This window comes from Pithys albifrons, chromosome 6 (assembly GCF_047495875.1).
Source record: "Pithys albifrons albifrons isolate INPA30051 chromosome 6, PitAlb_v1, whole genome shotgun sequence".
NCBI classification, from domain to species: domain Eukaryota; kingdom Metazoa; phylum Chordata; class Aves; order Passeriformes; family Thamnophilidae; genus Pithys; species Pithys albifrons.
This window is the reverse complement of record NC_092463.1, coordinates 59,747,729-59,775,082: the sequence shown is the minus strand read 5'-3', so window position 1 is coordinate 59,775,082 and position 27,354 is coordinate 59,747,729. Positions and strand designations below refer to the sequence as shown.

General features: G+C 45.6%; 1 protein-coding gene across 8 annotated transcripts in view; it reads right to left on the bottom strand.

Moving 5' to 3' along the window:
* BDNF (brain derived neurotrophic factor) overlaps window positions 1-26,942 on the bottom strand; it is a 41,641-nt gene extending 14,699 nt beyond the window's left edge. The window contains exon 1 of one of the 8 annotated variants that reach the window (XM_071559085.1): window positions 26,723-26,942. In XM_071559085.1, coding sequence (XP_071415186.1) covers window positions 26,723-26,725 — 3 coding nt within the window. In that variant the 5' untranslated portion in view covers window positions 26,726-26,942. Of the gene's footprint in view, window positions 1-6,320; window positions 6,389-7,195; window positions 7,458-7,822; window positions 7,847-7,944; window positions 8,250-25,066; window positions 25,128-25,841; window positions 26,053-26,092; window positions 26,216-26,722 lie in introns of those variants that run through there. The other 7 variants (XM_071559092.1, XM_071559088.1, XM_071559090.1 and 4 more) reach the window with 7 other exon arrangements.
* Between the last annotated feature and the right edge of the window lie 412 nt (window positions 26,943-27,354).

The window sequence follows — 27,354 nt, the reverse complement described above, 5'->3', positions numbered from 1 at the left end:
CTACCAACAAGTCTGGTGGTGCTTTGCAACTCGGAGACTTGCTCCAAAGTGTTTAATTTAAAGTTATTTAAGGAAGTTATTTATTGTATTTTCTGGCTCTCACTGCATACCTGTCCTTCCATTAGCTAAAGGCAGGGGAAGTGATTTATAGTATTTCCAAGCATAAGAGTCTGTAAGTTTCATAACAGTTACAAGAATCAGAGCAAGGAAAAAAATACACAAAAATATCCAAGTTGAACAAAACTGATTAAGAAGTCGGTCATATGACTTCATGCTTGAGGCTTATGGAATTCAAGATGTTGCCTCTAGGTTTGTCAGTCTCAAAGGTAGGCTTCTTTGGAGGCTTAGACCTGTAAACAGTTTGTTCTGAAATATTGTGTTTTGGTTTATTGTGTTTGGTTTTTTTGGTTGTTTTATTTTTAATGGAGGCATGTGGAATTGACTCATTTATCCTTTTCCAACATCCTTCTTCATTGGTGACATTCCTCCTACTTTCACAGTTTCAATAGCAGAAAAGTTTTGCACAGGGAGCAACATGAATCTATCATTAGTGCAAAATTGAAAGGGAAAAGGACTTAAAATGAGTCTCAAGGAAGGCAGCTTTATTCTTTGTTTTACATTTATATGCTCTCCTAGTTCAGCAGGTGGGACCAGTTATCACTGTGTGGGAGTGATCAAAGCTGTGTATTCTACCCCCTCTATTCATTTCCCAAGGACAATGGACCATTAGCAGCAACTGCCCAGGGAGCCATTATCACCTTCACATCCAGCCTGAGGGGGTGTGGCTGCTAATGAGCCATCAACTGTTCAACAACACCCCATGACTCCCAGAGTTAATCACCCATTGTGTGAGCCCCCGCCCAGGGGGCAGGACTGGGTGCTCCCTGAGGGTACATAAGTGATGAGTAAGAAGACCTTGAGGACCTCTCGTTGGATCCAGAGGAGCAACAGGACCTCGACAGGGGGAGACCACCACTCTCGACTGGACTACAGCCATTGTCTGCACCAACAGGTTTTCCACTTCCTTTTGCATTGGACTTGGGGGGACCACGCGGGTCTCAGCACAAGGGCAAACAAACCCCTTTGGGTTTGTGCCCCAGGACACTGGGTTATATTGCTGGGTTTTGTGAGTTGAAAGCGATTTCCCTTTGTGTCAGTGTATTTATTGTAGTATTATCATTAAATTGTAGCTCTGACTTATAATCGCTCTCGTGTTGAGTTCATTTCTCCTGCCAGTTTACCTTTAAACCAGCACATATGCCAATCATTAGCTTTAAAGGGGAAAACTCACTTCCAGATATTCTTTTGCTAGTCATTACACAAAATTTATATTTCTGTGAGAAGATGTAAAGATGCACCTGCTTATTCTCTCTTTGCACCATTTCATTGGCAGCAGCTTGCCATCAGTAAGTACCCTGCTGCTGCAATGACATGTGAAACACCCATCTTTGCCCCTCATAAAAAAACCAAACCAATCCTACTTCACCAGTCTGTGGGACATAAGCTGCCAACAACAAAAGAAATCATGACACTAACATAAACTGTAGTGTTTATATCTGGAAAAGCAAAAATGGAGAACTTTAGATGTGTTTATTTCTAGTTTTGGTTTAACCAATTACAAAGATAAAGGATGGTCATGATGTTTAGCAGCACATTCATACTTCACCCCAGTTTCCTGGCATGGATTCTGGTTAAGTCACCCTTGCCAGCTTGAACTTGTTAGTGACTTTGCTTCCCCCTTGGACTCACACTGGCTTTCAGTACAAATTCTATCAAATAGCATTTCTCTCTTGGCATTTACGGCTCAGTCAAACTGGATTATCAACTCAGAAGGAATGTAAATAGCAAGTAAAGATCCAAGTCTTAATAGAGGCTGCCAGCAGGCACAATTACCTAGAAATACTGCAAAACAAGTCCTGTCACTCATACCAACAGTGTCCATACACTTCTGTGGTGCAGTGACAACTATGACTAAGGGGAGAGATTGTTTTACTTACTAATTCAGCCTTTGAATAAAGTTTAGATTTAATTTCTTTTCTGCTCAGTGTATCAAGTACTGAACACTCAACAAGAATGCCATGGCCAGTGTAAAGATGGATAAACTAAACCATATGGATACTACATACTGCACCAAGCTTAGAAAGTAAATGGCTTAAGGGACTAAGGAATCCAAAGATCACAACCTTTAATTCCTTCATCTAGACAAAACTGCATTTCTCCAGAAGCTGTTATGTTTAAAGAAAGCAGTGTTTGGATCACATTAGGTAAGGCACAACATGCACTAGAATTGGCACAAGATTAAGCTTAGCTCACTTTTAAAAGATACACACTACAGGATTCTGGGGCGAGTCTTTTGCATGCTGAATTAATAAAGGGCACAGAACAGCATTTTGCACAAGATTTTGCTTAGTTCAATGTTTCTCCAGGCTTCTCATCTATGCTACATGCATGTAAAGCCCAGGTGTAGCTCAATGCACATACAGGAAAGACTGAGGTTGACATGAGCCAAGGGTAGTTTTTCAGACTCTAGTTTGGTGCAACAACTCTCATGCACCCTGGTACAGAATAAAACAGTTTGCAGTTGCCTCCTGACTTGTGGCAAATATCCCTCTATCACAGCTCCTCAGTTTGCTACAGGAAAACTATTCCCTAAGAAGTTATGTATTAAGCTCTTATCCCAATATAGTTTACACTGACACACTTCAAGTATCTTAAGAAATTTAAAAAAAATCACATGGAAAGTTATATAGCGCATTCAGTCAATCAGTGGCTTATCAACTCCATATTTAGTTGTGCTGAGGTTTAGTTGTGTTGGTTTTCTTATTCCACTGGGCATTTGATAGCCAGGAGTTAGCAGTTACTATAAAAGCCCCCAAATCATATTGTGTCGCTGAGTCAAACAACTAATTGCACATGAGATGATGAGTTCAGTGGGTAAAAAAATGCTCATTGTTTCACTCTGTAAGCAGTTCTTCACAAACTAAATAGGGAACAATACTCTCACATAGTAGGAAGAATCTGCTATAGCAGGTTGATGTACAAAACAAAAATCAGAAGCTGTAAGCTCAAAACAAAAATCAGAAGCTGTAAGCTCAAAACAAAAAAGGGGCAGATACAAGTGCATTCCATGTTGTTAGATTTGAGCAAGCAACAAATATCTATTTACTCAACTTAACTTTAATACTTAATTTTTAAATGGATAAAATTATGAATTTAGTGAAACCAACATAAAGGCTGCTGACTCAATACATTAGGAAAAAATCAGATTTTTCTTCTGGCCCACCAAATACCTATTAAAGGACAGCCCCTGACAAGTAGACTTCAGTGATGAGATAGGGCATAAACCTACCTTCAACCGAACTCAAATCCTTAAGGGACTAGTTTGACATTGCATTTTATTTGTGCAACCTTTAGGCAAGCTATAAAATCTCACCAACAGCTGTACCAAAACCAGTATAAATTTGACTTGCAAATACTTCTTTAGGTGTAGTCTGAAGTTCAGTAAGCAAACAATTTACTGAATGTGATGCTTCTTGTCTACCTGTTCAAGCCACAGAAGGAAGACTGTATAAACTTTACTTGAATTGCTAGAACAGGATTCAAAGGTAACACTTCAGTAACAGGGTTAAAAAAAAGCTTCCACTCATACACTAAAATCACACTGAGGAGTGAGAAGGGCTGGGATTAACTCATTTTAATGGTGCAGGTTCCTTTGCCAGAGCCAGCCTGAGCAGCCTGTGTGGTTCGTGCATCTCTAGGTGGCAGTAGCTGCTCAGATTTTGAGATACCATAAGATCCTTATCTCAAATTTAGCAACCAGTATTCCTTCCGTCCTCCTAGAATTGCCTTTCCTAATGTGAAATGTGACCCCCTCCCCCATTTCTCCATAATTTATAGTACTCTGTAGCTGAGTCACAAGGATTTCTGCATCTTCCTAACCAAGTACACAGAAATGAAATGAACTGCCAAAGGATTGAGGTAATTTATAGCGTAAAGCATCGAGAGCTTCTAGTCGATCAAAGAACTCAGAGAAACAAATATAAGAACAATCATGCCTTCTGTTCTCTACAAATGCCACGGCCAGAAATAACTGTCCTAATTAACTGGTTTCAGAAAATGACTTCTCTGAAAAATACAATGTTCTTACCGAGGAAAGTATACAACTTCTACAGCCTTATGGCAGCTGTCACCAGGGCATGGAAAACCACTAAATGAAGTTTCCTTTTGTTTCCTCTGGTTGTCCATGGTACTCATCTTTAGACAGCTGTATCCATTTGTGATGGCCACATTGTGCTGGAATGGGACATTCTGCTACCACTAGTATCAGTGTTACCAAGAATTACAATCACATCAGGTCAGTATCATCACAACTAACCCTCTGTTCACTGGTTATAAATGGTAGAAATTGTGCCTGAGATGAGGTTGGCTTTTTTTTTTGCTGAGACTCTTGCCTGTTCAGTCAAGTCCATGGCATTTTCAGTATTTCAGACTGCTCCACGTTCATTGTTGCTATTGGATGTAGCAGTTTAATAACTCCACCAGTCTAAAGTTTCTTGATAATTAGGCCTTGCATGTTGAAAAGGAGGAAAGGCTGAGCCTAACCCCACAGATCACCTACGCCTTATGCATGACTGTTTGTCCTGTTCTGTGTGGACAACTCCTGCAAACAGTGTTCCTCATGGGACTGCTCAGAGCACAGAATTGAAAGCATGGAAGTTTAGGGACCATGGCAGTTGCCTGTACACATTGCATAGCAAAATCTATTATTTATTGTTTGTATTACAAGAGCATTGATTACATCCTTGTCAGGTACTAGGATGAGAAGACAGGCAAGACTGCCTCTGTCTCAAAGAACCTGCAGTCAAAGATAAGACTGAATAATAAGTCTGCATAAGAAAAGGAAACAGTAAGATTTGTGAATTGACAGACTGTGGGCACAGCCCCATTCAAATCCATTAGGAAGTTCACTCAGTACACACCTGTGCTGCTTCCTAATGGTTTTTCACAGCAAACCTGAGTTGTTACACACAGCACTTTCCTAGCTGGAACTGAAGACAGTAAGTTATTGAGTTAATACTTCATTTCAGCAACATACAAAAATAGCTTAGCTTCAGTGCCTTTAAAAAGCTTCCTTTTAAAGGGTATTTACAGTTAAGCATTACCAAGAATGCCAGTGAATGAACTGATCTAAGAAATGATTGAGAGTTTCCCAACTAAGCAGCATTTCAGCTGTTTAGGAGGAACCAAGTGCTCACAACATATGATTGAAAACAAGTCAAGACAAGTTAGTAATTAACCTATTAAAAGCACATATCCTTTTCTAGTGGAGTCTCCACCAATTCACGCAATGCCTAATGTGAGATTTCTAGTGTATGCACAGGGCACATTCTTAGAACAACTTTTCAGCCTTTTATATAAACCAGGAAGGCACGTATGGGAAACACTTTTTTTTTTTTTTAATAGGATCACACTTACTACACAAATCACTCTGTACAGTGAATTGTTTCTCATCTTCATGCAGGGCTTACCCACAGGAGGGTTGAGAGGCTCTCCTACTTTCAAGTTACTTGTGACCTGCTTTTATATCTGCAACCCACACCCCGTCAGAGAATTATTATGTGAGCAAAACATGCAGCTTCCTGTGTTTTCCCGACAGCAACAGCAGAGTAACAGTTGCACAAACTGCTATAGGCACTGCAAGGACTTTTACCTGCAGCTACTTTCAGCTCAGCACTGTCACTGTATGCAAAGCCTTTAAGCAAAAGCACAGAAGCTTATTTTCCTCTGTATTCTTTCACATCATAACAAGTCTTTAAAATCCTTTGCGTCTGTGCACTACATTTTGTAGTATTCCAGCATACTGTAGTACTCCCATTGCACTACTGTTACAACATAATGCCCTGGTGCTTAAAAGCATGCTGGTTGAAATTAAACTTTTTTACATTTTAGTCCTACTCCCTCCAAGATAAAAGTCCTTTCCCATTTTCCTCCACCATTATATCTGCATTATTCAGATAAAAATGTTCTTCATCTTTCTGACCTGGTTTACCCTGATTTCACAGCCATATAACAACAGGATCTACCCTGCAGCTCCGGAAAGCAAGCACTGGCAACATGAACAGAAGGCACACTGCTTACATATGGGTTTTCCCAGCCGAGGTTCAGTGAAGCTGAACATTAAGTGATAGTACTACAGCAGAAAATTGTTGTGAGTTACAGAGCCCTGCAGAAAGGCTCCTGTGTCTAGTCGCGTTAAGTAGTAGAAATATCTACCAGCTCCTTTAAGTTATTTTAGAGTAGAAACAGAGTCATTGCCTTACCCCGAGACCAAGGTGAGGGATGGAACTCACTCCTGCAGAACATCACTGTTTGTCTTCTCCCTCTCCCCAGGTGTGTTTACACAACCAGTGCCCCGCTGCTCCACACACAGGAAGCCGCAGCATCCCCCTGACAGCTGCTGCCTGCTCTCACATGCCAAACCACAGGACTGGCAGCTTGCACAGAGCCAAGAGCATCCCCTCTGCTTATGTTGTCTTCTATACCTGGACGAACTCTGGGCCATCACTGGCCCAAGGGCTTGCAGGTAGCGCTCCAGCTTTGCAAGCAGAGCCATTGATTTGTAAATCAATGTGCCAAGGCACAAAAGCGCAGGACTATACGGCGACCTCCTCACTTGGGACAGCCACCCATGCGCAAACAGAGCAAACTCTTCACTTCTGCACAATCAGCCACTCTAACGTGGTGATGTGGAAGTTCCTCCCACCCACGAGCAGGTGGCTCATTCCCCAGCCTTTTTCTCGTATCTACAGGCAACCAAGGAAATTCATTTTATGTACTTACAACCATGAATTAAAGATTACAGAAATACTGGCTGCAAAAAATGTATTGCCGGGATAGATTCTTTGCATTCATTAGAACTGTGTTACTAGAAACATAAATAAGTAATGACTATTGATCTTCCATAACCTCAGAACAGCAAACTACAATAAACTGAGAGGAAAAGGACGTATCTTAACTGGAATGTGCAAACCAAGACACCAAAACACCAACAGCACCTCTTAAAAACAAACAAGCAAAGCAAGCGTGCCCCCAGCTCTAACACCTCATGTTTTTAATCCTAGAAAAAACCCAAAAAATCGGTGGGACAGCACAAGGCTCCCAAAGTACTACTTAAGCATCTGCCAACCAAATTTACCATTTAACCCCAGTTTCTTTGTGACTTGAAGGAGTGTTTGGCACCCCGGGATGAATCCGCCGAGCGCAGCCGCTCCGCTTCCCGAGCACCGGCACCTTCAGCCGCTCAGGCGGCCGCGCTTCCTCCCGGCGGCGCCCGGCGGGCAGTGGCAGCGGCGGGCACAGAGGATGGGGCGCCCATGGCACCGGATCCCGGTGAGGGTGCCCGGCATGCTTCACATTCCAGCGACCGTCCAGCTTCAACAAGTGCATCGCGCCCCTCCCTTGACGGCACCCTCGCCCGCCAGCGCCGGGGCGGCGCCCGGGGACCCGGCCCTCCCCACAGCAACGAATGGAGGGAGAGGGAGGGAGAGAGAGAGGGAGAAAGAGGGAGAGGGAGAAAGAGAGAGAAGGAGGGAGAGAGGGGACCGGGGCCCCGCCGCGCGCCCGCCGCCAGGGGACGCCCCCCGCCGCCCGAGGGCCGCGCCCGCCGTCGGGGAAGCGCCGCCGGGCCCCGCGCGCGCCACCGGGAGCGCGCGCCCGCTGCCGCTCCCCGCCTTCATCCCTGCCCCCGCATCCCGGGCACCGGCCCGACCGGCAGGTGCGGGAACAAAGGGGCACGGAGATGGCCCGGCCCGGCCCAACACACCTCTCCGCCGGCCGCTCTTCCCGCTCCCCGACGCCTCTCACCGGCCAGCGCCTGCCCAGCCCCGCAGCCACCCGCACCACCCCGCCCCGGCCCCTCAAGTTTCCTGGCGGGGCGCCGCGTACCTTTTCGTCCACACAAAGCCTGTCCGGGTCCCCTCCGGGAAGTCACATCCTCTCCCGTGCGCCCAGACCCACCGGCCACCTCCCGCCGCCTCGGCAACACAGGCGGCGTCTCAAGTGTCTCATCAAAGCTTTATGAGGGGCGGGAGGGCAGCGGAGCCGGATCCCCCACTCTCGCCGCCCAAACGGAGCCTACCGGCCCGGCCCAGCCTCGCCGCCTCCTCCTCCTCCTCGCCGAGCGGCTTCGCCCCCGGCCAGCGGCTGCGGCGGCCGCAGGCACCGCGCTGCCCCGCTTCGAGACTCCGCACCGCCTCCCGGCCCCGCCACCGCCCCCGCCCCGCCCGCCCGGCCCCGCTCCGCTCCGCTCCGCTCTGCTCCGCTCTCCTCCGCTCCCCCGGCGCCCCCCGAGCGGGGCGGGGGGGTGTCTGCTCGCCCGCCAGCGGCGGGATATTGGTTTACTCCGCCGGGTATTAAGCAAGCCCGATCCATTTAAATATCGCTCCCGCGCTGACCTCTCCGTAGTTCGCCTATTAAGAATGCAATCAAGATAATAACAGACATTGCTTATTAATGAGCGCCCCAGGTAACGTTACACCGGTGACTTTCTGCAGGCGCGCAGCGGGTGCTCAGTCCCGCCGGCCCCGAGGCGACTCTGCCTGGCCCGGGAGTGGGAGCGGGACCGGGACGGACCCGGAACCGAGAACGAGACCGAGACCGACGGCGGGGTCGCCCGACGCGGCAGCACCCGCCGGCGGAGACACGGGCTGGTGCGGAGCCCGTGGATCTCGGGCGAAACGTCCTGCTCGGCTCTGCCCACCCGTCTGCGGGGTGCATCCTGTACCCCCGTCAAAAATCTGTCTGGTCGTTTCTCCGTTCTGCCCGTGCAGCAAATACAGTAAATTATTGATAGTGGAAATTGCATGGTGGAGGCAATAATGGCATCCCCTGATTGAGTAGCTCCATTTGATCTTGGTAAAGACAGAGAGATGGCACGATCTGTGGCTGGGCTAGCTGCGGCAAGTGGGAGTGAACCCGTGTGCTGGTGGGGAACAGTGCCTTGTGCCACATGCCAAGGCGAGAGCCAGCCATGGGAAAGGCACTGACTGCACCACCTGCATAGCATGGGCCGTGGTGGCCTCACCTCTGTCCTTCCCTGTCCCCGTACAAGGGAAAGAATTGGAAGAGGTTGAATTTCAGAAGATACCACAACTCTTTTATGAATCAGTTAAAACATGTATCTTTGTACATCTCAAGCCTGATTGCCATCTAAATGCAATTAACACCAAAGGCCCATTCACTCCAGCGCACTTGTGGCCAGCTATTTACACTGGGAGAAATGTGTGCAACTCATTGCTGCCCTCAGACAGTCTGATTGCCTGTGTGCTTTTGCTATGAAACACCTGCATTGATTAGATCAGTAAAGTAATAAAATAACCCAGGCGTTTGAAATTTGAGTACACCGAAGGCCTTCCATATAAACCAGCTTTTAATATATATTAAGGGAAAGATTCCTGGTGGTTAATAACCTTTGCAGCTTGGAATTTCTTTAAAAATCATGTTTAAGTACGACATTACCATCCTTCTCGCGCTTGGGGGTTTGGTTGCGTGTGTTTGAAGTAAAAGTGTCACTGAGCTATGAAGACAGTTCTACTTCTTTAGTCTCAGTGTATTTCAGTCAAAATCTACCCAATTTACAAGAAAGGAGACAAATTTTCAAAGCCCTCACTAACAGCACTGGACCTGAGGAATCACGCCCAGTCCTTTCTGGCTGACATATAGTCATTAATATAGGTAGTTTCTCAGGCCAAGTCCCACTCTGCTAGTTCTATATTATTACAATTCTGCCATTAGGAATGCATCAGCCATTCCTTTTCCCATTCTATTATGCTGATACAACCTTGCATCTCTCAGTAATAATGTTGGGTGGATGTTCGAGAGCTATTTCAAACACAGAATCATAACTGGAACTTGCTAAGTTGGCATGTGCATTTTATTTACCTGTTTTAAACTTCTCTCCACAATACCATTCAGCTTTCTAGGTATGACTGTATTAGTGTGGGTGCCTGATTTCAACAAGGCAACATGTTTTCAGCAGCCTTTTTGCACAGTGATAAGAGCACAATTTCAATATTCTGCATTCATAAGATGATGCCTGCAAATATTTGGATGATCTGCCAGTCAAGTTTAACAGTAGCAGCAGAGGCTACTTTAATCAGCTGTAATGTAATACATTATACACCTGTTATTCTTGGAGGAAGGACTCTTCTGCTGGTACACTAGACATGCAGATGAGCAGCAGCAAGTATCATGCTCTAGAAACACTGAAGCATCTGCTAGCTTGTTCTCAGGAGAGAAGGAAAAGGCATATACTCTGAAAAAGTCTGCTTGCAATCAGAACAAGTTTTTAATTTTGGAAAGGATGTGTGTTACGGACTGCCTGACAAGTCTTCACTCTGTGGTATGTGCTTTCAGCTCAGTTCTGCTAAGAATGTGAGAACCATTAATTCCAGGCAAACATGAAATTCCCATTTTGCTCTGCTACCAACATGCTGCCTTTTGTGCCAGTGTAGAGATTTTCCTGGGGAAGAGGTGTGGTCATAGAGCTGCTGTATCTTGCTGGTATAATCAGCCCTTTGGGGATTATTAACAGCCCAGTGCTTGATTACTGGGAAAATGAAAAAGTAGTGTAAATAATTATCTGTTTGGACTTTTAATGAACATGCAAGCTGGGCTTCATATTTTTCAGTGGGACCCTGGCTTCAAGGAGAATTTCGTATGAATGAAGAAATCCCCAAAAATTTGGCCTATAAGGTATTAGTTTGTGAAACAACTGATAGTCATCACACAGAGACACTGCCCTGGTTGGAGCTCCACTCCTTTGTCTGTAAGATGTACTACAAACCTGGAGGTTACATAAACCCTCACCATTGACATTTGTGGGATACATAGAATGCAAAGATCAGACATCCTGATGATTTCTTGGTAGCCCCAGAAAGAGTTCTCTCTTGTGTCTGAAAAAGGCGTCTTCCATCCTGTCTCAGGAGCAGCTAAGTTTTACCCATTTGGACTGTACAGATGTTAGAAGTGAGTGGCACTTGAAAGGAAAGTCACACCACAGGATGTATGGGGAAGAAACAGGCAGGCAGGCCCTTTTACAGATAATTCAGTGTATCAAGCCTCTCGGTGTTATTGTCACAGCATGCCCACCTTACAGCATTTGCTTTGAAACCGAGTGTTTTTTCTGTATCTGACTAATTAAAATTATTTTTGCATACACAAATCACACTTCACCCTTTTCCATACAGGAATAGGGAAAGAGTATGAGTTGTCAATCAACATAATGTTGATGTATGCCTGCAGTAATATTAGATTGCTTGCAGGAGGGTAAGATCATTGCTTTTTGCTGAATTCAATTTAAACTGTGGCATAGGCACTAATGATGCTTTAGATACTACAAAGAAGAAAGCAGAAGCACGCACATCTGGTTTCTGTCTCAGTGGAGGTTATGCATTATAGTGATTGATGTACGAGGTCCAAATTTACTGATAAACTAATTATGTGATAAAGTAGTTTGTGGGGCTCTTAAATACACCCATTGCAATTGTGAGAGAAGCAATTAAAAAAGTCAATATTTGAAAAGAGTAACATTCTTAAAAGGTCCATAGTTAGTCGAGAGGTAACTGGTGATTCAGCCTCCCCATCAGATGTGTCTTTACACTCCCCATTTTACTCACGTAGTATCTTGACCTGTTTTCGAATGAGAAGAAGGCCAAGAAGCTACAATTTGGACTGCTTCTCACTCACCTGTCAGGAAATAAAAACTAACCCTGATTATAGAAAGGACAATGCTGTTGATGTACTTGGGGTTTGATGCTAGAGGCTTTTTTTCTATTAAAAATTTTAATTGGCTGAGGTCAGTTCTTATATCATTACAAGCATTTTATGTTTAATTATATTTATTCATGTTTCCTAGTTACCTATATTTGCTATTTTTTCACGTTAAAGGGCTGGAAAGTTCATGGAAATAAACTTTTCCAACTCAACTAACAATAAACCTTGCAATGGATTATATACACAACTGGGGATTGCAGACACGGTGCATTTGTAAGAAGATGACTGAGCTATGTTACCCCTCTCTGATGATTCAGGAATCACAGCACAAACAAGAGAGCCCCTCTGCTCCACACTAATATCAGTGGCACTAGAAAACCCTCAGCATCTTTGAGGACCAAACCCAAATTCTGCTGAAATTTGTAAAATTTTGGTAATCATACAGGCTGTGTCTGAGATGATGAGAGAAGGGTTGGTGCTGATCACTTCCCCAGCCTACTCCTTGCACCCCAGGGGTTGGACCAAGCTGCAGTCACAGCCTCTCCTGGGCATCAGTGTTGTGTGATAATGCCCTGGGGTAGGTGGCACTTGGATCTCACAGCCTCGAGGTTTACCTTGTGTCCTGCCATGGTTCTGGTCAGCAAAGAGCATGCTGGGTTACTAGAATATACCCTGTGCCTTAAGTAGTACAGGATGCTTGCTCTTAATTTGGAGCACAATTTCACCTTCAGTGAACAACATCTGTGGAGAGGCATTTCAGCCTCATTTTAGCAGGGAAAGTATTATGTGAAACAGTAAATACAGAAATACAAACCCCAAGATCTTTCATTAGACATAGTTTGTAGTCTGCATGTGCACAGGATAAAACAGGGAAACCTCCCCTTTCAATCACAGGCACCACAACCACAACATTTTTCCTTCAGAAAATACCACTTAAATAGCTCAGAATTGTCACCCTGCAGCTACAGCAAAAGTGATTTAAAAACTTTAATAAATAATTAAAATAATTGGTCTCTTCTCATGTCTGCTAGAGGTATGCCAGCTTTCCATCACAAGGTGGAATCTGTACCCTGGATCTTGTCCCATGCCTTCTAGTCAGGGATTTTAGCACAATTTATGTGCACAAAACTGCTTCTCTGACAGAGCTCTGTGGTAGGTGCAGATTAGTCTTTTGCAAATGAGGAAATACATGTGTCTCTTATACATAAATTTATTAAGCTGCTCATGAACATACTTGTTTGGTGAGCACACCCCTTCTGGGTTTGTTCCTGGCCATCACTCACATAGTTATGTCTACTGGCATCAAGTGTCATAGAAATGGAATATACATATCACATGTGACGATTATCAAATGCATTGAATGATGACCACACACACACCCCCACACAGGGAAAATCCTCCCCATCCAAACCTCTAGGCTTCCCTTTGGGGTTTTGCATGAACTCCATGCATTGCTTGGACAGTGGGACTCCTAAACTACATACAAAATCCCTCTTCCCTATAAGAAAGAGCTGGGGGAAGCCAGAAGGATAATTCCCCCTTCATCCTGACCACCTGGTTCCATGGCCAGTGTTGAGCAGCGCTCAGCTGGCCCCACACTGAGGGGTAGAGGGCAGCTGTCAAGGATGGCAGCACAGCCAGAAAGGTGAGAACCAGGAATAAAAATTAAGAAGAGAATGAATCCAACCCAGCAGCAACATTAAAAATTGGGTTTATCATTCCCTGATGCTTTAACACTCACTAAAACTAGAAATTCATCTCCTGAGTGTCTCTGCCTTACTGCTGTTGCTTTGGAGGCATGTTTAATAACCCAGTACCTGAGCAAAGAGCAAAGTATCTGGGTTGTGCCTGAGAGTATCCAGTGTACTGGGTGTCTGGCGTATGGTGCCTGAGCCCTTCCCCACTCACCGCTGACCTTTCTGTTAACAGCCCAGCGATGGCTCCATCGCAGCAGGCAGAAAAGAGGGCATGGAACAATAACAACAAAAATGCAGACTCTGAGGAAACTGCAGACATGGGAAGAGAAAAGAAAATCCCCTCCTCTCCAAAGAGGTTGTGTGTGATTCCTTGGGATGGGGGAAACCCGAACCCCGTGTGGAAAGATTAGATGGCTGGAGATGCACTCCTGTGACGAATCAGGCCATTGGAGCTCTATGATTAAAGAAGATCAGAAAACTGTTGGTGCACTTGTGGGTGAAAGGTGTTGGGATTGACTCATCTCTCCTTTCCTCTAAGTATTCAGTGGGTTTCAATTAAATGGAATACAGTGGATTATTTTTAATATTTAAAGGGATCAGATTCCAGGGGGTTTATAAACAGACAGGCATCTTGTCAGAGTAGGTATATGCCTTACCAAACTCTCTTTAGTGCAGAGAGGTTATTTTGGGTATGGCCTAAAAATAAGCAAGCCCCCAAATCCCAGGTCTGCAGCCCTGTGAATGCTCTTCTGTAGTTTATTTCTATTTAAGCAACTAAAATCTCCTCTGACATCAAGCTCAAGCGCTCCATTCGCCAGGTGCGGCAGCTCAGCGATATTGCCCGGAGGGTGATGGGTGATAAGAGATCTAAAGCAAACAGCTGGAGAGGGGAGATGGAGGATGGCGTTGGATGCTGGGGGCTGGTAGCTGTTCTGGGGTACCCACCACTCCCAGGGCCCCTCTCTGGGCAGGAATGGCAGGAGGGATCCTCCTTGGGTGCATGGAGATCTTTGGGAATGAAAAGCATGTGTAAACATTAAATAGTTCTTCTGACTCTACTGCCTTGCACAACTTTTATATTAAGGCATTTTACACGGCACTTAGATAGTTGTCTTCATCTTCCTGAAGAGGTTAAGGTGCTTTGGATCTGTACCTCTTTAAAGCACAGCCAGGTCAATACTTTTAACAAGCTGATGTGTTTAAAGATGAATTCAGGATACTTTTTCTTTAAATAGGGTATCAAGGTATTTCACCTAAGAATCCACCCTAGAGTTCAAAACATTTTCTATGTTAACCACCTAAAGGTTTAAAGAGAGAAGTATCTGAGAAATAGTAGATACTTTTGTTAATTGCAAACTAAAATTATCAGTACAGCAATAAAAAATAAAGAGTCCTCAAAATGAAACACAGACTACATTATGTTCTCCTTCCCCAGTTACTGTGACTTGTGGCTCAAGAAACAAGTACTGGATTAGTCACATTAAAGCAAAAATTTCCCTTGACTAAAATGTTTAATTTGTATCATGTCTTTTCTGTTTATTGAACACTTGGGATTGTTAATCTTTCAGTAATTTAATGACTGGAACCACATTGTGTGTAAACGTTACTACATTCCACTTCAGAGATTAATAGGCAGCCATGTGTCTGTCCAGCAGTTTTCACTTGTCCAGATAAAAGGGATGGTCTGTTTATCCGTGGCAGAGGAGTGCCTGGGTGGCATGTGGGCACTGGCAGCAGCAAGAGTCACCACTGGCTTATGTGCCTGCCCATTCCTCAGGGTGCACTAATACACAGCAAAAGATGCCAACAAAGAGGGTGCCGTCCCTGCTTTCTCTTTCCTTACACTGTAACACCCAGCCCCAAGGAGCGGGAATTGCACAGGGGCCTTTATTTCTCTGCACTGGCCAGATGAAATTATTTCATTGACTTGCATTGCAGAATTGCTTTAAATAGTAACTAGTACCAGTATAGCTGTATTTTTGGTACTCCTATTAAAATATTATTTTCCTCCTCACAAATACAGTATGGGGGTAATTGGATGCATAGCTGGTTCTCTCTCTGCAGCACGTGACGTGCTCAGACTATCATTTATAGATGCAGAGAGATGGGAACAAAACACAGGGCGGATGTACGGCTGCTCTGGAATTCAAAAATCCTGAAATATTGATTCAGAAAATCAATACAAATTTTAAGCTATTTTAAAATAACTTTCCTCACGTTCTACACCATTTCTCAAATGGGAAAATGTATTGATTTCTCTGTCCCAGCCTGCACAAGGACAGGGTGGTTCTTGAGGGATGATGGTGGGGCAGGAGCATCCAGCAGTGGAGACATGTCCACCACCACAAGACTCATGAGAACATAACCTTAAGCAGGAGGAAAGCAATCGTGCATTTGACATGCTCAAAGCCCGTCTATTTTTAGGATTGGATACAACTCAAAGACTACTCAAGTAAAATACACCTCTGGCTCTGGCAAGACATTTAGTGGGGCCTTTCTTGGTGGTTCAGGACTCATGCCATTGGGGTATAAATTCATAAACAACCTTATCTACATTTATTTTCTGGACAGTGCTTATTTTTCGTGTAGTTTATACATCAGAAACGTAAATGCTTACAAGGGAGTGGTAGCTTTAAACACCTCTTTGTATTTCCTTGGTTAGCCTGCTTAATCTGTTATAATTTATTGCAACTTGCAGTTGTACTCATGGTGCTTTTACTTATTTGAATATAAACACCACTGAAGTCAGCAGGAATGTAAAGTTTTTAAATCAGAAGGGAGCCGAGTGCTAGATTTTCAGCAAGGACTTTGCAGCAAGGCATTAAACCCCTTATTTTAGACTTTTGTTACGTTTCTGTTTGATGCTTTACCCTGCTACGTGCTCCAAGCAGAATCATTTTCCCTTCCAGGCATGTATAGCTTCTATCCCTTTGGTTTCTTAATTTGGGTTAGATCCCATAATATGAAAAATATACTCTGATATTGCACCTAGAGCACACTGATGAGGCCTAAAGAGCTCCTCTGTGATGGGAATTAAGATCAAAAAGGATATGGAATTTAAATATGCAACATTTCTTCTTGGATATGAAACAGAAAAACTGTTTTGATGCAAAAGTCATTGCGACAGAATATGTTACTTAGGCTCTAAGACCATATTAGGATAAAATGGCTTTTTTATATAGGAATTACACTGAGAAAAACTCCTTCATATGGAAATTATGACATTTTGTCTATTGCTTCTTACTACGAATGTTTAAAGGATCTGTTAAAATATTCTTTTAAGAAGTTGTATCAAGTGGAAAGAAAGTAAATATGAACCAGTATAATTTTCAATCTTATTTCTGATGAGCTTCCTAATTTAGATGCTGTTAACTGCCAGAAAATTGCACCAGCTACTGGAGATGGGGAAATTTATTCTGCAGTTTGGGTTTGCTGTGCTTTTGTCAGGCCTTCACCCTTGCAGTGAATGAATGTTGTGTTATTCCACATACTGATGGTCTTACAGAACCTCAGGAAAAAAGGATCAGCCTGATTGCTAATACAAATGAAAGATAAGCAGATGAAAAACACATTCTCATTGTCTATTTGACAAACTGGTACTAGACCTCCATCTAAATTTAGCCAAATGATTTTTAGCTGACCATTAATCTTTACTAACATCCCACAAAAAGCACATAGACTCAGAAGGCAGTGGACAGTTTCCATCATCAAGGCTTCAGATACAGCCAGGCAGGACACCGTTGCAGGTGGCTGAGGGATTGCTAAACTAGCTTTGCTGGAATGATGGACCTTTCATCCCATGTTCCCCCCTAATGGGCAAGAGCTGTTGGTACTTCTTTTCCATCCAAGCACTGCTTCTCTAATGTGGGCCACCTTGGGCCTGCCAGGGCTCCACCACTACCCATCATTTCTTGTCCGTCACTTCCTGATGCTCCTACACCTCCTCAGTGGCAGAGGGTTCATGCAGTCCGCAGGAGTCCTGCAGGGCTTCCCTGCAGGAAGTTCTGATGCTCATCAGAGCCTCAGGCAGCTGTCACACACAAGCAGCAGCTGGTGAAATGGCCTCTGGTGGTCAAGGAGGCGAGTCAGTACATTGCTTTGGTGCTACCCTGTTGTTCTTGGACAAGCTGACGGATCCAAACAAAAGTAATTTGGAGAGGTCCATCATCTCTGGCATTTCTTCTGGCCTGAAGTGTATGCCTTGCATTAGTCTGAATTTACACCCTGCTTTGTCTGGAAAATCCATACGGAAAATGAATAGGAAATTCTGGCCATTTGGAATTCATTTTCTAGGTTTGCCTTTTCAAGGACTTAACCTTCTTGTCAGATATTTTGGTTTCCTTAAAATTTGAGAGCCAGCAGAATTTTCTTTAAGGAATGCTGCAGAAAAACTTTGATGGGAAAGTGGATGATAAAAGTAACTATTTGGTGCCAAAGGAGTAGACTGGGGATTAAAAGCACCTCTGAAGTCAATGACATTTGGGTCTTTGAAGGAGCTCAAAAAAAGAAGTAAGAAAAGCAGTGGGTCTCCTGGGCGATGACCATGGCTGGGCAGCTGATTCTAGGTGAAGGATTTGGGAAGAGGAAAACAACAGGTGGTGGGCGGAAAAAGCACAAGAATCAGATCTGCCTGGGGAATAAGTGGTGGATAGAGTGACTGTCTGCTGATATAGGAGTGAATGTCACAGAGAAAGAAAAGAGGTGAATCTATGATTAAACTCTTCCCTCTTGTACCACCTAGACCTTTATGAAAGACTTATGCGCAACACCAAAATCCCCAAAACCAAACAAAAACCAAACCAACAAACCAAACAACACCCCCCACCCCACCCCCCCCATCCTCCCCCCCCCAAAAAAAAACACACTAAGGAAAAATCCTACAATGAAGTACTTGTTTGCTCAGAGAAGGATGAGAGCAAAACATGTGGCAGGTATTAGTCATGTCACTTAGAAGGGTGTTCGAATACCATGATGAATGATGAGTCTGGTGCAAGGACTTAGAATAACTTAGTCAATAAACCAAATTTGGGACACAAAAGAGCTTCATATGATAAATACTGTAAGATTCACTCCTTCTATGGATGGCTCTGACCAATAGATACATTATTCTTTATTTTCTCTCTGATACAATAAATCTTAACAATAAAATAAGGGGTATCACACTTCAGGCTACAGCAAGAGACATACAGAAGCAAAAGACATTTGAGATGTACTGTCATCTACTAGAAAATTCAAACCCTGAACTTCGCCTCATCTAAAAATTGCTAAGGCTTTTTGTTTTCCTGGTCAATGCTATTTTATCAGCTATCTGATTACAAAATTCAGCCAAATATCCTCTCAGACAGTTTTATAAACTTCTGGCAGATGTGACTGAACATGTATTTGACAGAGCCAACTAACACCTAAGCAGCTCCAGTCTTGTGGCCTCTATGCATGACTGTTGCTGCATCCCAATCTCAGTAGCATTGGTTTGGTTTCAAAAGGTATTTGCTGTCAGAAATCAGCTGCCTTTTTTTTACCTCTGGTAACCACCTGTTTTCTTGAAATCCATTAAATCCATTGTGTTTTCATTATTCTATTTTGGTTTGAACTGATTATTTTATCAAATGTCATTGTCAGACTATTGATGATAGGTTTAGAGGGAAATACTGAAAGACTCTTTGAACACTCTGTAAAACAATATAAAACTGAGTCTGTGTTGAAAATATTGAAAAAAAAGGATAATTTTGAAATGCCAAATATTTTCAAACCTCTATCTGCCTTCAAAATGTGTGGCCTTTTCTGATTCCTTAAGGATAATCTGAATGGGAGCTAAGTTACAGATACAAAACAACATGTGGGCCACCATACAACCTCCTTCCATTGCTGTTGTTTCAAGGTAACATGTAAAAGAATAAAGCAACCTGAATGCATGATCAGGACTGAAGTCAATACTTTGACATTTCCACAGCTGTACAGGTTTTGTGTCTCTAATGTTAGAATAACATGCTGCAAGAGAGTGTGTTAAGCTACACTGTTATGTCTTGTCTTAGGCTTGAGCAGCCTCCATCATTCTCTTTCCATTCACAAGTGTTTGTTAAAAACATATTCTACATATAAAGAAATGCAACCTTTGTGCTTGGATTTTGGGTTTTTGTTTTTTGTTGTTTTTTTCAAATTTATAGTATTTTTTACCTTATTCAGTGCTCAGAGCAGAGTTCAGCAACATCTCTGTATTGCTGACTAGCAAACAGAGGTAAAAGAGCTGGAAAATGGTGCCACACAACACAGAAGTTGTACAGGAATTAGGCTTTACACTCTGTGGGTTATCAATTGAACCAGTCTTGCTGGTCTTCCCTCCTGTCTGTCTTTAAAGAAGACACATGTACAAGGCCAACCTCCTGGACACTGTCCATGTGCTTGTCTTGCCAAAGAGATGAGAGAAGGGTTAAACCTGAAGCTTTCCCACTGCCAGGATCCCTGCCTCCTCAGCATGCCTCACCCTCTTTTTTCAACTGCTTCGACTTATATTTTACCATTTGTTATAATAATGGAGTCTAGTGTGAAGCTTGTGGCCCCATAAACTTCAGACATAATTTAAACTGTGTCAGCTTTAAAAAGTCAGTATCTGCCTCATCAAAGGGCAATCATGTCCAATGTGGGTGTCTCTGTCAATTGTGTTTTGAACTGCAGCAATAATCCAACCAAACCATGAGGAGAGCTTTTCTACACCCACATTTCTTAATTATCATCATGAGACTGAGGTAGCTGAGACCAGATCTATAATGTTTTCTGGATGTCAAAATGCCCACACACCTTCTGTAATCCTTGTGCTACCAACCCCCTTTCATATTCCTTTTAGTTAGTCCATCTAATTATCTACTACTAGAACTTTTTACTGCATTATTCCCAAATCCCACAAAAGCTCTGTTTAAGAAAAAAGAAACAATTGGTCTAATGAGACCTCCTTAACTGCACAATATGATAAACTCATCCTCACCCCTTTCAGAAATGAACCATTATTTTTTTTTACAGTCAGGTAAGACCTAGGGCCTTAAAAGCCTCTGCATACATTACATCCATAAACAATGCAATTTCTTGGGAGCTTTGGGGTCTACTGTCCTTTTGGAGAATAAATAAGTTCATTATTTTCACATGTGCTAAAGTCAATAAGGATCTGGAATGGGAAAGTAGTGAAAATGTTATGACTTAATGAACATGTTGCATAATCATTCTTGCCAAATGTCAACATAAATTGGAGGCCAGAGTGTACAGTTTACGCTTGTTAAATTGGGGTTTTGTGTGCTATTTTGGGAAAGGAAAAAAATAAAAAGACAGACCAAACCATGAAAAGGCAGGGGGAAGAGAAAGCATAGACTTGGCCACTTACAGCAAGACCTCGGTCCATTACAGTCCCACCACTAATGTCCCACATGGGAGACAATACAACAGACTGGGACTATGAGGAAACCACTTACCAACAGCAGAGCTGGCTCTGTGGCAATATCCTGGCCCCAAGGCTCTCCACTAGCAAAGGAGGGGCAGGGTCCAATCCCCTGCAGCCCAGCCAATGCCACAGACCAGACCTGGCTGATCCCTGCCTCTCTGTGAAGCATCAACCTGCACCAGGGGTGAAAATCAGTCACATCCATTAGCAACTTCGAAAGACTTTTTCCATTAGGAGACTTCGAGTTTGTTCTCTGCCATGAAGTTCAAATGAAAACATGAATAACATGACTGAAGCCAGATTGCACTTGTGCTGGAGACTTGTGAAATGTCTGTTCCCTTCCACAGGTAGCCCATCAATTCCAGTTTTGGCATAGAGGTACTGAGAAATGCAGGTTTTCCCTGTTATGCAAAGAGTTTTCTGTTTGTCCCAGTGATGAGTAGCTTGAAAGCTCTGAGTTTAGAAATATCTACACAGCTGAGGACCTGATCCTTTGAACACCAAAGTGTGTCACAGCTATTTTCCCTTGGAGATTGCCTCAGGAAGAGATCAATTAGGATTACATGGTAAGTAAAATTATTCCCATACTTCCACAGTTAGGAAAATAGGTCTTTCCAACTGCATGTACAAAAGGCGATCAAAGCAATATTGTTCTTTTGCAGTTAGGTTTTGACTTACGGTTTTCCCAATTGAGTACATGTTCCAGCAGCACCAAGAGGCCACAGGGACTTCTTACATCTCTTCTTGCTTACTCACTTCTTGCTCCACCTCTACATCTAGTAATGGGAGTGCCACTAAAGTGCCTGTATTTCTTGCAGTCTGCATGAAAGTGTGGATACATATATGTGGCTTTTATTTATTTTGTTTCATGACACACGGAGGGGGGAAAAATCCTTTTCATACACCTACATCTATCACAAAGCAACTAAGAATAGAAGCAATATTGAGACAGATGGAAATGTTAATGGTGACAGCTCACAAGCACAAATCACACATTTGTGAAATAATGAAATGGGTGGGCAGTTGTTATGTGAACTCCATGTCAGTCGGTATGTTTTCCTGGCTATAACTTTGCAAGAGTATGTCTCAGAGATATTTTCAGTTCATGGGAGAAGTCAGTGCCCTACCCTACACCTTGCTGGCATGTGGGTGTAGGGATTCACCAAAAGCTGGTGAGCAGCTTGCAAGAGCTCATCACGTGCTCTGGGCACTGTAGGATGTCCCCTGACATTTCTCTGTCAGGGCATTTTAGTATTCCTAACAATGTGGTGGGAGAGACACAGAAAGGAGGTGTAAAAATGTTTAGAAACTCATACACAAGAGAAACATGAGATACTCACACTTGTTTCAAAATCTTACTTTCAGGCATACAAAAGTAATACCTTTTTTTACATATCATCTGCCCTTATTCTGTGGTCCTTACGACTAGCTGACCATAAATGAAAATGAAGATTACAGAAATCAGCCCTGAATTTCTTCATTGTTTCCTTCTAGTTCTTCATGCTCCAAAAGCCATCAAATTCATTTTAAGGACCACTTTGACAAGCCTGCTTTTGCTAGCCCTAGTTTCTTAGCCCCAATCTAATGTTAGCTCAAAGGGGAGGGAGCGTGAAAGTGTCTATCCATGTGTATTTTACTTTGTGCTACCTGTCCCTTTCTCAAGGTCTAGGGAACCTACTCATTTTCCACAATTTTGAGAGGTACCATTTCTTACAGATGCTGTTTACAGAACTTGACAGGACCATTTTTTGCTAGAGGAACGGACTAGTTCTCCCGAAATCTTATGGATGCTCTCCTTGTTTGTGTATCTGATTAAAAAAATTCTAGCAGCTACATCTTCAACTGCTCAGTGGTGATTTACTACAGTGATTCATGGTAGGACTTACAGCTCTGAGGAAAATCTGTCCCTTGGGATTCATCCACCTTTCCAGAATTTCTCATGGCAGGGCAACCGTATGCCACTGGATTTAAGAAGCAGCTTATGGTTACTAAATGGCAGACAGTCTGCATTATCTCAGGGCATTTCTAAGAGCTCAACAGTATTGGTGTGATAAAGAAAAGAAATAAAGGGCTTGCTGTACAAAGCCAAATGTATGCGCCCAACCACCTCAGATCAATGAAATGCCAGACATTAATGTGCCAGCATACATGCCTGTGAATGGTGGCCACTAAAAATAAATACTGAGAACTATAAGACCATTTGAAAAAGCAACTTGTTGAACAATGCTGAAAATCAAGAAGTTATCAAAGTGAAGAGCTGCTGAGAATGGCAAACTTGCAAAGAGACAATGCCTACGTCAAATACCATATTAAAAAAACAAATCTTATGCTGGACACAGACACCAGACAGACACCAAACCACCGAAGACAACACTTGTAGTACTAGGTAATATAAAACTATTAACAAAAGAAGCAAGAAAGACTGCTATGTCAAAACATTGCAGGACAAAGAGATATTCGAAGAAGATCGGACATTTTACGGTATCATAACCCTAAGAGATGAAAGGTGGTGATGAACCACCACCAAAGTGGTGACAGCTCCTGGAGAAATAGTAGATACTAAAATCAATAAAGCTACTTGCAGATTAAGGTATGAGTCACCGTGAGCAAATGTGACCAAATATGGCCCAGTGTCATTTGTTAGCAGCTGCCTGTCCCATGCATCTCTGCAGAGAATGATTAGAATTCAACAGAAATATGGCAACAGGAACAGAAAGGGAATAAACAGAGGTTCTTAAGAGTTGGTAAGAAAGTAATGGGTGCAAACTTAAAATATAGGAAGATACACAAAATTATTCATGGAGTGGAAAATTCATAAATAGAAGCTCCTTGGCAACCTCCTCTATAACAGAACAATTTATTTTGGGAAGTGGATAGATTTTTAGTAGGGCTCATCAACCATTAGTTCACAGTGGATGTATCCAAATATTAGGTCTACCACGTCACTTTTTCTAGGTTAAAAAAGGTCAGACGACATTTCATTATGAATTTAATGAAACCAATACTACGAGTGTTTGAGTTTCACCCAGCCTGCAAATGACAGAGGCTGCTGAGACCTGGCTCTTCTCGGCCTCCTCTCTCCTCGCCTCAGAGCTGCCAAGAACTGCCTCATATGGCACCCTGATAGGCGTCCCCAGTAAATGCAAGTTCTTCAAGTGAAAATGGAAAAATCCACGGACAGATCCTGCTCGACCCCTTCCCCGGCCGGCCCGGGGGCAGAGGGCGCGGCGCGGAACCCGGACCGCCGGCAGCGCATCTCGCGGAGAGGAGAGCGGCTGCTTCGCTTCCATGATAAAAACCCAAACCCCGCCACCACAAAGAGATACGACCGCAGGCAGAGGCGCCGGGTGAGCGACGTTGGTGGGAGCCCCGCGCCGGCGCCCCTCGGGTGCCGTCCTGCAGCACCTCCTCCATTTTGGCTGCGTACGCGGTGCCGGTGCCCGGGCCAGCTCCGGTGCGGCGAGCGGTGCCGTCCGGGGGCTGCTGGCGGAGCTTCTCGCGGGGAACGGGGCGGAGTGGGCGGCAGAGGGCCGGCATCCCCGCTGCCCCCATCCCCGTGCCCCCGTTTCGGCAGGACGGTGCCTCCCGGAGGGAGGCGGTCGCCGTAGCAACCGCGGCGGGGGTGGTGATGGGGAGCACGGGGGGACACCGGTGGGGGGAGCCCGGCCTGGCCCGGCCCGCGGTGCCCTGCGCGGCGGCTCCGCCCGGCTGCGCGGTGGGGACGCCGCCGCCTCCCCCGCGGCGGGGCCGGCATCCCGCCTGCCGGGGGGTTCCCTCCTCGCCGGCGCTACGTGCGAGCCGGAGCGGGAGCCCGGAGGGAGGCGGGGGCGGCGGGATCCGCCCTCCCTTCCTCCCGCCCGCCCGCCCGCCCGGCGGGGCCCCGGCGCCGCAGCGGGGCCGGCTCTGCCGCAGGGAGCGCCCGTCGCCCCCGCGCCGTGGCGGTGCTGGGGGCTCGGCCGGTCGCCCCTCCGCTCGGCAGGGCGGGGAGGAAGGGGTGGCTCCCGGCCGCCGGGATTCCCCGGGCGGGGAGGCGCAGGCTGGCTGGAGCGGGGCGGCGGGGGCAGCGCGGCTCCGTGAGACCCTCCTTCGCGGGAGCGCACTGCCCCCGGCAGCGCGGGGGGGCGATGCACAGCCTCCCGTGCAGAGACGGAGACCCCCAGAACCTCTCTACCTGCGAGCGTTGCTGCTACTGCCGCTGCTCTGCCAAACTGCTGACTTTCCAGAGCTTATTTTTAGCCCGGAGACTAAATATTATTAGCTACATTTCTACGTAGGAAGAATCGGAAGCGAACGGGGCGGGGGGGGGGGGGGGGGGGGCTGTGGGGGGAGGCACTAGAGATAGGGAGATGAGCAGAAAGCTTATCCGAATGATCTCCAGCTGGGGGGGCTGCGTTTTGGTTTCAGGCTTGTCAAACACACACACACACGCACGCACGCACTCACATCATTAATTATAGCAAAGTAGATGCGGATATTGGATCATCAGCAATACATGCACGGCTCTCCCTTTCAGCCGTAGGTTGCGTACACAGAGGGGTCAGCTAATCTCCATGTAGGTAAAGATCAGCTGCGTCTCTTTATCTATGTGAGATCAGTCGTGCACAGTGCCAGCTAGAGCTCAACTGCATCTCTTCAGCTATGCAAAATCAACTTGCATCCTTAGCTAGGAAAAAACCCAATCCGTCGCATCTGCTAGGTAAAGATCAGTTGCATCTCTGCCCAAAGCATGCACACGCACATAGACGAGATTCCCAGGCTAAATCAGGCACAACTTAACTCAACTCGTAGTGCAATCTCATCCAGCTTCTCCTACCTTTTCTAGTCCTCACACACCGAGCAGCCAGCAAGGTAACAAAACTAGGCAAAGAGCAGGCACCCATCCCCGCACCACAGAGAGAGAGGCAGGAGCCGAAGGGGGCCGCCGGGGGGCTTTCCCCTCCGCTTACCTTGGTCACAGCTAACACCACGAGCAGTGGCTAGATCGCGGAGATAAATACTGGCATTTCCCAAAGTTGACACCGTCAAACCAACCCCCGGAGCTTGCAAGACTCTTTTTTTTCCCCTCCCTCCTCTCTTGTTCCTATTCCAGCCCGCACCGCTAGGAATTCAACTTAGCCCAGCTCCAGCGGGGCGAGAGGGCGGCGGGTGGAGAGGGGAGGGGAAGGACCGGGGGTTGGCGGGGGAGGGAAGCCGGTACCCAGTGCCAGCGGCTCCCCGAGCCCGCTGGGTCGCGAAGGCGATGCGGAGCGGGGCCGTCTCCGCCGGCCCCGCCGCCGCTGTCCAGGGTGCTGCCGCTGCCGCCTCCCGGCTCCGCTCCGCCGCCGCGCCCGCTGCGCGCCCGGGCCGCTCCTCGCCCCGGCCCCCCGCGCTGTCACGTGCCGCGGCCGCGCCGCTCCACTCCGCGCCCCCCCCCCCTCCCCCCGGCGGGGCAGCCCCGACCCCCGCTCCGCGGAGGGGCGCGGAGATACACCCCCTGCATCCCCCCCGACGGCAGGCGTCAGGCGCCTCCCGTGCCCGCCGAGGGAGACGGCAGGAGCGAGCCGGGGAGGGGAGGCGAGTGCCCGGCGGCAGCCCGGTCACGACAGCTCCAAGTTTCTCTCTCAGACGCGGTGTTTCCATCGCAGCCCTAAATCAAAGAGCGTCGCAATTAAAGTTACACTGTCTAAAACACAATTCTCCCGGCCTCCGCGGGTTACGCGCTTTGGTGTATTAAGCCGAACCCGTGATATTAGATACTGTCGTTAAGCAACATCTCAAGCTTTTGTTGTTGTTGTTGTTTTGTTCTTCTCTCCAGTTATTAAAAATAGGCTCTTTTATAGGTACTCACCATTGTTTCTTTGCTGTCCTGGAGACAGAAGTGTCTTAAAATCCAGTCTCTCCAACAGATGCTGGAAGGTAATGTGTCTTGTTTGAAGTCATCATGTGAGAACTTCTGCTTTGCTCAGTGGATCGCCCACCACTTGGTGTGACTTATGAATCTAATAACCCTTTGCAATATCCGCAAGCTTAAACTCTCCACCACCTTGGTGCCTACAGAAGAGAGAAAGCAACTGGCAGGGAGTTTTAAAACCTATAGATTTACGCAAACGCCTTAGCTCAGAGTCACGTTTCCCTCTGAGTTCTTACGTGATCTTAATGAATGAGAGGGGTTACCAACAACACAGTATAAAACGTGATCGCAGCCGCCTCCCAGGAAACTGGAGCGGGACAGTTAAGTTCCCGAGGAAAGCCCTGGCCGGCCGGGCGCGCTGTGCAGTGAGCCCTGACTCCCACCGCCCTCCTTCCACCTCCCGGCTCGCACCTGGGGCCGTGCAAGACGAGCCGGCTCTGGAGATTTGCATTGAGCGCAGGTAAGTAAACATTTTGGGGGGGGGGGTGGTAGTTTGTTTTTTGGGGTGGTGCGTTTTTGTTTGGGGTGTGTGTGTGTGTGTGTTTGTTTTTTGTTTGTTTGGGGGGGTT